The sequence below is a fragment of the Puntigrus tetrazona genome, chromosome 20 (assembly GCF_018831695.1).
Source record: "Puntigrus tetrazona isolate hp1 chromosome 20, ASM1883169v1, whole genome shotgun sequence".
NCBI lineage: Eukaryota > Metazoa > Chordata > Actinopteri > Cypriniformes > Cyprinidae > Puntigrus > Puntigrus tetrazona.
The window spans coordinates 5,644,274-5,656,939 of NC_056718.1; the positions used below are offsets into that span (position 1 = coordinate 5,644,274).

Genomic DNA, 12,666 nt, shown 5'->3' on the forward strand with positions numbered 1-12,666 from the left:
AAAAAAAAAAAAAAAAAAAAAAAAGGTCCTGTCTGGTACGATCCACACAACCTCACCAAGACTTTAGTGTCATGTAGCTCATCTATTTTCTCAGCCTAAACACCTCTGATATTACATGCGGTTAACATTTCCATTCACGCTCAAACTTGACTTAAACTTCTCTTCCTTGAGAGGAAACTAACAAAGCAACTGTGCAAGGGTGTGATGCTATTTTAGGAAAAAAACTGACTACTAGACTTAAACTTAACCACAATATCAACAATCAAATGTCTAATGAGGCCATTTAACAGGCACATAACTCCTAATGTATTAATAAACATTATTGTTATGGTATGTGAAGTATACAGCGCTTCACAGATAAAGCGTTTTGCCAAATCTTTAATTCACAATCACATTTTCACGTACATCATTACTTACAGTAATCATCACATGTGTGTGTTTGTGCGAGTAATGATTCTTAATGACTACTTGAAGGATAACAAAGTATTATCTGATATTTTGTTGATTGAAATAAATGTCTCTGAATGTGCATGAAAGGCTAAGAAATTATAAAGTTTTATAGACTAGTCATTTGGGTTTTTACATGGGACTTTTCCCAAGAACAATATGCTACAAGCCCCAAGATCTCAGCACATGCCCATGGTACTTTTTGATAGTGGTTCTTTTGAATACTTGCAATTTATGACTCATGCAATAATAACTTCTGAAACTCAAACAATGAACGGCATTTCAAATAGGAAGTAAAAAAAAAAGATTAAACGAAAAAGTGGTGTGTCCTTCCATCCTACTGTTGGTCTTTGGTCTTCAATTTAATCTTAACCTAAACAATGATTCATTAATTGNCAAAAAAAAAAAAAAAAAAAAAAAAAAGGCTGTTCTCTAGTGTATTTGGGTGAGCACCACGCCTTGGCATGGAAAATCGTCCAAGATTGCGCCATGAGCTCGTCTGGCCCTCCCCAGTGACAGACGAGCTCCAAACCCCCTCGAACAGCCGCTTCTGACACGCTTCATATTTCTAATCCGGAACCACTTATCAAAAGCAGGTCGAAAACGCGCCATTATGTTCCTGAACAGAGGCTTAAATGAACTGAAGACGTGAATCGCTTTGAATGAATCTTAAGTGAACACTTTGGTGCCGTGCTTTTTTTTTAAAGAAGCTGACGAAAGCTGTCAAACGCCAGTGAAATCACAAATGACTTCATACGTTAAATTAAAATATTTTGTTAATTTAAGCCTGTATTTTTTAAGTGAACAGGAAACGAGCGGTTGCTTCGAGCATCTAATGTGTCAAACAGGATCTGCTGATAAGGCTGTTCATTAATTTCGCCATCGTTCATAAATAGTAAACGTGTATACTTAAAGGTAAAAAGCAAAATAACTTAGTTGTTTGCGCTGACGGAAAGTAGGTAATTTAAAGGTTCTTTGCTGACATGTTAGTAGCTGTGTAGACACGCATTTTAAATAAGGATAATACAACTAGCGTTTCTATTAAATCGGTTGAGTATTTATTTAATAACTCACTCATAACACAAAGGGGCGTTCTTGTTGCCACCTACTGGCGTAATGACACAAGTGACCGAATTCAATGAACGTGAACGAATCCTTTGTGAACGCAATCAAAAGATTCGACTCACTTGAAAATCAAAATCCTCACCGCCACCAGACCATTCACAGCAACGTTAAAAGAAGCCAATCAGATTTGACGAGGGAGGAGGAGGGGGGTTACAGGTTGTCACCGAGTAACGGTTCAGCCCCTATACAACACAAAACGCCGCTGCCACAGAGACGTAAATGAGTAAAATTGGTTCATGGAAAAAATCGTGCTAGTTCATGTAGCGTCTAGACAAGACAATTGCTTATAAAATACAACCTAGGGCGAAAGTTTGAGTGCAGAAAAAATAAGAGAAACTAATAAAATGAAAGAAGTCGGCCTTTTAATTTCCAACGCAACGCAACGTTATTCTCCAGTGCGGTCGGATGGAATGAACGACCGTCATTGTCCAAATAATTAATTCTTGCCATAAATAGCGCACTGCGCATGGCCTACTGTTCACCCGCGGGAATTAGCTGGCAAAAATGCCAACAAGAGAAAGCCCATCCTCGCCCCTTTCGAGCGCCTACGCGTCGCTACTGTCTCTCGTTTCACCAAAAATGCGCAGCTTTTAAAAGCGCCGTGAAATCTCTTTCCGCCTTTGTTTGATACAACACAAACTCAAACCAACGGTTTCCGTTTCTCAAGGGTACTCACCGTTTTCGGCATTTTGACTGTGTTTTGTCTCTTCTCTCGCGGATGTGTCACAAACTGAGCTGATACAATGAAGTCAACAGAAAGCCAAACTTTTTTCCATCGACTGACGTCCCCGCGCAAGACCGAGCAACCGCCACCGCCAAAGCTTCTCCTCGAATCTCTTCCAGGTCCCGAAGACAAAGTTTCACTTTTCGCTGCGTCTTTGTCGGTCAGAGAAGTACTGGTGGTCCTAGAGTCGTTTCCTGCTAACGGAACTGAGTTTTGAAAACCACACCCAGCCCAGCCGATGCAGGCACACCAAAGCGCGTTTGACTAAACTCCGCCCGGATTCTCACAGGCCCCGTTATTCGCTGCCTCTGCCTCTGCTGCTGCCGCTGCTTTGTGTGAGCCGCGGACGCCGGGCTTCAGCGCGCGCGCTCTGGGAACGCGAGGTGGGGGTATCCCGCACAATTCCAACAGTGACGTAATTTTCCTCAGAAATTCCAAACTCGTCTTGGCTTCCTCTGTTGAATGGCAGAGTTTGGTACGGGAAATGCGTTGCACTTAAGGAACATAGCGAGACTTTATATGGACAAAAACACAGCCGCGCAGTCTAACTTGTCTCAAAGTTGATTAAATTACACTTTACGGTAATATTTTCTGAATTAACAACTTATGAGAGGCCGAAGATTGAAAACGCTTCGTGTATAACAAACATTTTTTATATATGATAGCTGTATAAAATTGCCTACTGGTAAAAACTGGCAGGATCTTTTAAAACATGTAAGGTGACAACAAAATCAATCATAAGGGTCCATTTTTTGAAACATCATCATTTGTACATTGTTAGGATAGTACAATATTCGGAGATATAATTTTAAAATCTGGAATTGTAATGTGCAATAAACTGAGTTTTGATGTAGCCTGTAAATGGTAGGGAATTTACAAGATATCTTAATGGAACATCTCCATAATCCTAAAGATTTTTCGCATAAAAGGAAAACAATGGATCAAACAATGTATTGTTTTGCTAATTTGCTAAGACTGGATTTGTGGTCTAGGATTGCATATTACAATTACATTCAGATTTAGACAAAATTAGACTATTATGACTATACCTTTAATACCAAATATTCTTTGGTTTTTAATGTGAGCCTACTAGAAGTGCTTTTATTAAATAGGATCATTTTCAAAACACATAAACCTAATTGCCAAGTTAATTTACAAATGTCTAAAAAGATAGCTAAATATGGCAAATTATGAATATTATCTTCTATAGATTCTCCCTGGAGGATCATACAATCGGCTGGTTTCTCGTATAGAAAGTTCTGTGGTGGTCCAGTCGCAGAATTATATGTAATACCACGGTAATTTAATATAATAGACAATGATGCTAAATGATTTCTATATTTAAGTACCATTATAGTACCAGTTTCAAATACATCACAGAAGCATGTTACTTTTTGGTAGATCTGAAAATTATTGTGATGTTTTATAAAGAGTTCGAATTAATCTCTTGGTATTATTGTGTGACATCTAGACAGGAAGGGTTTATCAGAAAAGCTGGTGCTTTAGTGTCACTGCTTTTACTGAAACTTACCTATCAAAAAAATGACTGGTCATGGTCATATCAGTTTTGTATAAATGCCATGCTGAATTATTTTAATTGAGCAAGAGTTTGAGAAACTTTGCCATGGACTACACGTGAACAATTATTTAAATGCATTTAACATTGTTATTCCCACCTCCATTTTAAAAAATTCTCTTCTGTTGCAGAAAGTGTAGTGTACGGAACCATTGTTCATCGCTTGTGCAAAGGGGGGCGTTTAAGCTGCCGCACAGCTGGCGGGGCGTAGGACAGTGATGTGTTCGGAAATAAGATTCGCGTGTTTTGTTTTTCGTTCAGTCTGACGGCACAGACTTGTCTTCCTGCTGCGATCCCAGATACTGCATCGTTCACAAGCATTAAGTCTGAGATCTAAAGATGAAGAAGAAGGAGGGGAAGACGCGTCACGTCGTGGCCTGGATGAACAAAGCGGAGTACGAGCATGTGCTGGAGTATTTGTTCTCCAAAGAGCCCGCGCTGCAGAAACACGCTCTGCACAGAATCTCTGCGTGGAAGGGCAGGTATGGTGGACAGGGTCAGGGGTCGATCTGCTGTAACTGTGACCTGTGATCTGTGATGTCTCGCACACATTGATGTTGCGATCGCCTTTTGGTGGATCACGTGACAACCGATGATCCAGCTCGTGTATTGGTTTCTTTTCTGTCTTAACTTATTTAATTGATTTAAAGATTTAATTAACTTTTAAATCTTGCTTATATATTACCACAAATTTGTAATTTAATAAATTATTTTTAATAATGGTACTATTTTTTTATCATGTAATTTGGAATCTGTAGTAAACTACAGTTTACAAGTAATTACGACACAGACAATAAATATGCCTAATCTGTCCTAATGTCCAAGTACAAGCAGTTTAGAGAATCCTAACAGTTGATTACACTGGAATATTGGGGTGTTATTTTGTTTTTGAAATGAGTTTTGGCATTATTTTGACAAGTTTTGTAAGATTGCTGCTTAAATTTTAGCTACTCTTACATGGAGCAGGTTAAAATAACTAATTCATATGTTCTCAATGTATTAAATGCGCCACAGTTTCACAAATATGACTACATTTTTGGGCGAGACCCCCTCATAAAATATAAAAGGCAGTTTATTTTTGTGTATATACTTCAAACAATTTGTACTATTAAAAAAAGCATTACTATGAAAATATTTATTTTTTTACATATTTTTTTCTAATCACTATAATACTCTTCTGTTAAATCTGTTATTATTAAAATTAATTACTGCATCAGTGTATTATATTATTATTAGTGTATTTATTTTAATTAGAATTCTTGTCTCGTCTGGAGATTCCGCACCCCATTTTGAAAATGTCTGATCTAGTTTGTTAGGACCGGTCTGGAGCAGCGTCTCTGATATGCTGATTGTTGCCACAGGTTTGGACAAAGCACTCCAGTGGCTGTGGACAGCACGGCGGACCTGGTTCGTTGTCAGGTTCTGGACAGCACAGGTCAGCTGGAGGCCAACGATCTAGTGCTGCTGTACGGCATGGCGTTGGTTCGGTATGTTTATCGTCCATTAAGTGCACCATACAAATCAGATCAAATGTGACTTTACTGGAGTAACGAGTACGATTGTGTTTCAGGTTTGTAAATCAAATCACAGAACGGCAACAGAAAAGAGTCGCCAGACCCTTACGAAGGTTAGCTGGGAAAGTAAGTCACGCAGCAAATCAGAATGATGAATGTCTTTCTTAATCTGATGTAACCGTAATCTAACTGCAGTTCGTCTCTCTGACAGCTAAATATTCCAGAGTGGGTGGTAAACCTCAGGCATGATCTGACACATCGCAGACTCCCATCATTAAATTGGTGCAGAAAAGGTGAGAGACCTTTACAGTGTGACTTCTGTGTTTGCTGCATATGTTATTGTAGTGTTTAAATCTGTGCATTGGGTCTGTGTTTGTCTGTGCTTTCTTCAGGTTGTGGATTTGTGCTTGACTGGTTGCATCAGGAGTACTGGTCTCGCCAGATGGGCAGTCAGCTGGCGGAGGACTGGAACTCCTCATCAGAAGAGGAGGACGAAGAGGAGTTTGCTAAACGGAATGAGGAAGAGCTGCTCTATAGACAGAAAGAGATCGAGGCACACAGTGAGTAGCTGTTTTATGCATACAATTCTATGGCCCGGTTTCATAGCCTAAGATAGGATTAGGGCATATTTAAGAAATATATTTTTAGAAATTTGACTTAAACATTAAACAAATGCACTGATATATTTTGAGATCGTTTAATGCATGTTTTATTCAGCTGAATTACATTTTAAGCTAGGACTAGGCTTAGGCTAAAGCCTTGTCTGTGAAACCGGGGCCATCAGTTTATGTGCGTGAAGGAGAGAGATGTGGGATGGAAAACTGTACTCACACTCAAAATTTAATGTCTCTTAAATGCAAAGCTTTCGAACTGTTTAGAATTAAAAGTGTAAAATGCTATATGAAATGATCTATTCAAATGTAAGAATCAAAGAATGGTGGAAAAAGCAACAAAGTACGGCATCCAGTAAAACAGTTTGCACTATAAACCAGTGTGTAAGTCACACAAGTTTGCAATATCAAGCTCTCACTGGAAAAAGTCATAGTTCTAAAATATTAAATATTATAATATTTTCTCTTTGTTCTGTATTTTTCAGAAAAAATCCGAGAACTGTTCATCTCTTATGAACGAGAACAGTTTCAGGTAAGTCTCACATTGTGTGTTATCCCATCTAACACCAGCAGAGAGCAGTATGAGCTTGTGTTTCTGAAACGTCAGATGACACGTGTTAAAATTCTTCACATACAAAGATCCCGTGTCCAACTGTATCTGTTCCACTACTATATAATATGCAAAAAGTATTTCAAACGATTGGCATGTCTGATTACGCCACGCTCAGAAAACAGTAGGTGAAACTTGAGTGTTTTTGCTATGTGTGTAACAATGTACAGACGAGCTAAAATCTTTCAAGGACGTTACCTTTATTAATTCAAGTTGTTAATTAGCTCATGCCCGTTGTTTTGGTGTGCTTGGCAGACGTATGAAGAGCTGGCAAAGCAGGACGGGCAGCGTGGTGTGTGGCCGGATGCCAGCGCTGATCTCAGCTGGATCCTGACGCAGATCAAACACTTTGCCACGGAGGCCAGGTGTGTGTGTGTGTGTGTGTGTGTGTGTGTGTGTGTGTGTGTGAGAGCAACTGAGCAAGTCTAGATTTCTGATATGTTTTAAGATCGTGTCTCATTGCCATCTGTTCTGTCTCTGTTGCAGAGATGTCCTCATTGATGTTTTAATGCAGGATGGATTCCTCATTCCTACTGCAGAACAACTGGAGTCTTTGGATATTGACCCCTCAGGTACAGATAAGTTCATAAAGCACTAAAGCATGAAGGACTTAGCTCGTGTAAATTAAATTAACCTCTCTCTCTCTCTCTTTCTTTGTAGAGGACTCTGTGGATATGTCAGCCCCAAGTCTTCCTCGAGTGTTTTTGCAGTTCTGGTTGCCATGTTTGAAGGTCTTGAATTCGTCCATCATTGTAAATCTGATCCTTGATAAACTGTTCGCTGAGCTCTCGGATGAGCCATCCAGTCACAGAACTTACTACATCGCCTCCTGGATCTCCGAAATATTACTCTGCAACAGCAAAAGTAAGAACCCGAGAAACCCAAAAATTCAAATGCAATTATTTTTTTCACCCTCAAGTTGTTTCAAGCTGGTAATCACACAAAAAATACTTTGAAGAATGTGGGTAATCAAATATTTTAGCTATGTCATATTAATTTTATTGCATGTCACTCAAAAATAGCATCTATATTAGGACTAAATAGACTTTTGTTTTCATTTTAAAGTGCTCAATTAAACCAACATTTTAAGTATTAAACATTTCATCATTATTTAACCAAAAATATGTAATAACTTTTGTTGCGAAAATCAGATTTCTTAAAATAATCCAAAGCAAACCAGAAAATGTCCAAAAAAAGTGCCTTTTTAGCCTTTTGTTTTTAAACTTTACCTATTGTTTATACTTTTAAAAGCTTTATGATTTAGGTCTCATTCACTAATTAATGCATGAGGTATTTGTTATTTATATGCACAGGTATCTTATTAGACAGCTGTATGTATATTACATTCATACATATAAATTAATTTTAATATGAGTGGTATTGGTGAATCATTTATTGGTGAAAACATTTGTATATAGATTTCACACATGCTTGGTGTTTAGTAACTGTGACCCGTGGTTTTAAAAATGCTTTCTTAAACTTTAAAACATAGTTGTTCACTTCTTTTTAACAAACTCTATGTGTGTGGTAGGTGAATTAAAGGCTCACAAGCGACTAAAAATGTCCAAGGAAAGGATCTTCATAAACAGATTACAGTTTCCATGGCAGAATCTGATTTCTACATGTGTAAACGCACCATGCCCAGCTACACCGTTCCTTCTGCGACAGTGAGTAAAAAGTGCACACACATTTACACAAAAAGTATAGTTGAAAGTAACTTATCTAATCTAACTTGCCTTTGAGATTTTGAATGACATGGATAAGCCCCTCCCACATGACGCCCAGCAGAACCTGCTCCGGCTCTGTAGCATTTACACACAGGGTTACCATGAAATCACGTCCCCCGGACCCTCAGACCCAGCTGAGCCTGTGTACACCCTGCAAAACCTTCAGGACAGGCTCAAGAGTAATGCCACAACCCAATCTAACCACACCCCCAGTCCCATGCAGGCTCCGCCCACAGAGGACCTCCAGGAAAACCTAAGTGCAGAAACTGTGCAGGAGAGAAACTTTGCGTTACGAGGGTCAGCATGGACTGTGTGCGCAGGTAACACTCGCATCCTCATCTGATGCTTTTTGTGAAGTATTTCATATTTTAAAAAATTTTCAATTGTTTCATAACGAGGCTGTATGAGCCTGATTCATTACATTTAACTCAACTTTAACTTTTTACTTTAACTAGTAATTAACTCAACTTTTTACTTTAGATAGTTCTTTTAATTACTATCTCATAAAAGCCTTCATTTTTTTCCTTTTTACATATGTGACCATTTTAGCCTAAGACCTTTCCATTTTACTTCCATGCTGTTAACTAAAATTACAACCATTAATACATTTGAATTTATTGATATGGAACTTGAACAAAATATTATATTAAAACTTCAGTTATTTTGCATGGGCTAGTTGCCATGGAAACATTTTAAAACTACATTCAGTACTAGAATTAAGAAAAATAACAAAATAAAAATCGAAAGCTAAAAAAATAAAAGCCAACAAAATGTTTGTAAAAACTAATATAGTGTATAAATAACACTGCAGTTAGTTTATGGATTGCCTTCTGTTTACCAAACAGGATGTTTGTGTTGCAGAATGTCTGTAGCTTATTATAAATAAATGAAATTGCTTCAACGCCTGTTACTTGAATAATACATTCATTCGTAAATGTAGACCAACGTCCACATGAGGGCAGTCAGACTCCATGACCCTAAATACTAGGACCAGTGTGCACAAGTAATGTCAGCTAGTGTTTAATGTGAAGCAGAAGAGTGACAGCTCAAAAATCTGCCCAATCACTGATAAGGATTATTTTTCACCTCAAATAGCTGTAGTTGATAAAATTAATAAATTCTAAAAGTTTGTCTCTTTAAATCTAGTGTTCTTGTTTTCAACCAGATAAAGTCCCCTGGAAACAGTACCCGCTAGGAAAGGTTCCAGGGCAGCCGGAGGACCCCTCCTGTTTAATGGTGGAGTGTTATTCTACGTTTACTGTGTTTGACCAGCAGGTGGCGCTAGATCGGCTCCTCCAGCACCATGGCAACAGGAGGTGAGAGGAGTTTCAAAACTTTTAAAGGCACACCTTAATATGTTGTAATACTCTTTTCATAAAAATGCATCTTTATCGTCAGTGGTCCCATTCAGAGCAGATCCAGTGGAGCAGAAGGGGCGCTTTGGACGCACAGTGATTTGAGCAAACTAAAAGCTGGACTCCAACTATTCTAACACACACACACACACACAAAGATACTCAGCAGACAGAAGATGCTGAACCGCCGACCTTGAACTATGAACCCTATGATGTTAAAGACAAACACTTGAGGGCTAAGCTGGACTGAGGCTCTTCTAGACATACATACACACACACACACACACACATTTCCAATCTCTCTGTTTGCATCTGACATGACCATGCATGGTTGGAAACAGTCAGCTGTTTTTCTTAATTCATGTCCATCTTTGTTAGAATGAATAGAGGTGGTCTGTCTCACACTAATGTTATTACAGTACAGGCTGCAGTCTGATTAGCTCAGCTCTTGGTGTCTGTTCAAACCATCCAGAAGTGAAACTCTTATGAGCAATGTCTCGTGAGGTTCTAATGAAGAAGTTGGTGCTGTTTGAGAAATGTTGTAAATTACATGACATTATTTTTGAACACGGAGTTGCCAAATAAATTTCATTTTGTATCGTGCACTCATCTGTTACGTTTTTGCTGTTTGTCAGGGCCCGTTTACTGTAATTTGGGTATAATATTGAACGTGCTAAATCTGAACAAATTCAGCATTGCGGTCACACATTTTAAAATGTACTAAAATAGAGAAAAATTGTTAAATTGTAATATATTTCCCAAATAACTTTGCTGAAAAGAATGCAGCCTTGTTGAGCATAAGATTCTTATTTCAAAAGCATTTACAACTGGCTTTAAATAAAAAAAAATATATAGTAAGAAAACATTTCATAAAAGTTCCTTGTGCAACATGTTTTTCACCTGTGTGAACATAAGTCCATTAAAAATGTCTGTGGGATAAACTGATAAAAATAATCCGAAAACGTTCACTCTAGCATAATTTGCCACTTGGACTGAGGTTTTATTTCTAATCCAATCAAATTTGAATTGTGACTTGGGCCTCTGTATGAATTGAGTAATAGTTATATTTAGTCTGATGTTTTGCAATCTCTTACTTCCTCTCTATTTTCTATCTGCAGTCAAACAAGCAACCAAGAGAAACACAGACATGATAACAGTTAACCAAATAGAGTCTGGCTTTATTGAGAGGAACAAACACCTTTTGTCATTGAGACTTACATTTTGTTTGAGTCCACAGACCCAAAGCGTTATAAAGTTTTTCCACCCTTTCACTTTCTTTTTTTCTTTCTCTTTTTTTTTTTTGGTTCGTGTTTTTGTCATATTGAAAACAAGTTCAAAAGCAACATGTTTCATTCAGTAGAGAGTAAAACATACTATTGTATGTTGTAATCATCACAGCACGAGACTCAAAAGTGTTAAGACCACTCAGTCAACCTGCAAAGGCGCGAAAAAACCCACAATACAAGGGGGAAATGTTAAATGAATGGCAAAACTCGAATTTAAGAACACATTTTCAAGATCATCCACACTACTTCACAAATCGCCGCGGTTTTAGAAGAGCAAACATCAAAGATAATATCTTTCATAAAGGAGCTGAAATAATAATACATCTGTTAGTTCCTGAGAATCAATCTGTTGGTGAGTGTTTGTGTGAGCGAGTTATAGCTGGTGTAAGTTATTCAATATCGAAAACATACATATAAATGTACAGATTACATCAGCTCTGCAACCGGCCATAGGAGAAACCTCTTCTGACAGTTTGAAATGCCCGTTTTGAGTGTTTTTCCTTACGTTTTTTTTTTTTTTTCTCCTTTGGGCATGTCCAGTTGTCCGGTAGATTCTTCTTGGACATTCTAGTCAAACTAAATCAGAAAAACTGGCAGTTCGTGCAGTTAAATCAGGTTGTCCATTCAGACACCAATAGAGAAAAAGAGCTGAAACCGAAAAACTTCATCCTCTCATTAGCACTTCTGCTTATGAAAAAAGAAAAAAACCCAATCCAGAAGCACAACGCCTCGGCGCTGCGCAGTCAGAATGTGCTCGACTCTCACAAACCAAAGTAATGTTAGTTAAACTGTAAGGCAGGTTACGAGGTGCGTGTTCATGTGTTTTTGTGTGGACATCTTTCAGTACGACACTCGGATAAAGCTCACATTTCACTCATGAGAGAACGTGTGTGCATGTGGCATCAACTTCAGCTGCTCAATCTCACCTAGCTGCTAAAAAAAAAACTAATAAAATAAACATTGTGCAAATTCCATTCAATTAAAGTCTCATGTCATCAACCTGGAACGTGCCTCCATGTCTTCACTGTAGAAGGTAAACTATGTTACAGGTGAAACTGGTGAATTTACCATAAATTCACACTAACGCACACAATAGTCAACATTTTACATTAGTCTCATCAATACTAATGATAGCATGTGATCAGCTGACTGTGGTTGTCAGGCAACCCATCGAGTCTAAGTGTGTGTATGAGAGAGATCCTGCTCGGATAAGCTGGTAGAGTGTCTTTATGTATGTGAATGCACTAATACTGTGCAAATACAAGAGGGTTGACATTAATTTCCGATATTTACAGCGAAAAAATATATTAGGAGAACACAGATTGTGTCAGAATGTGTCTCTCCTGAATCTACACCTCTAACAGAGAGAGACTGAAGGATGATATATAAAGCCACGGCCTACAAATCGTTCAGTCAGCTCTGCTGAGGTAAACTTTCACTTTCCAAAATAATCATCAAACAGCAATTTCAAGGCATGGAGAAGTGAAGGAGGTATGAGAGGATGGAGAAAGAAATGAGAGAGAGAGAAAGAGAGAGAGAGAGAGAGAGAGAGAGAGAGAGAGATCCCTGTCTGTAGTGGTCTGCCCGGCAGGAAATAAGCCATCTCTATGGGCTACTCGAGTGACACACGGTATCACTGACATTATGGCATTATATTTCTTTATCCTTTTTTTTTTAAACAAAACTAAGCT

At 38.2% G+C, this 12,666-nt stretch overlaps 2 protein-coding genes across 2 annotated transcripts in view; one reads left to right on the top strand and one right to left on the bottom strand.

Annotated features, from left to right (window-relative positions):
- The window catches only part of LOC122324749 (radixin-like), a 22,708-nt gene extending 20,074 nt beyond the window's left edge, over positions 1–2,634 (bottom strand). Inside the window, exon 1 of the mRNA XM_043219395.1 lies at positions 2,249–2,634. Within this exon, the coding sequence (XP_043075330.1) occupies positions 2,249–2,260 (12 nt within the window). The 5' untranslated portion in view covers positions 2,261–2,634. The remainder of the gene's footprint in view (positions 1–2,248) is intronic.
- Positions 2,635–4,033: 1,399 nt separating this feature from the next.
- On the top strand, positions 4,034–10,294 carry LOC122325096 (ribosomal biogenesis protein LAS1L-like). The gene is given in 13 exon segments (XM_043219984.1): positions 4,034–4,354; positions 5,234–5,359; positions 5,443–5,512; positions 5,598–5,679; positions 5,779–5,946; positions 6,483–6,529; positions 6,863–6,972; positions 7,094–7,179; positions 7,268–7,471; positions 8,139–8,278; positions 8,351–8,654; positions 9,500–9,650; positions 9,733–10,294. Coding segments are annotated over 13 exon segments (1,725 nt in total). The 5' UTR covers positions 4,034–4,211; the 3' UTR covers positions 9,827–10,294.
- Positions 10,295–12,666: the final 2,372 nt, after the last annotated feature.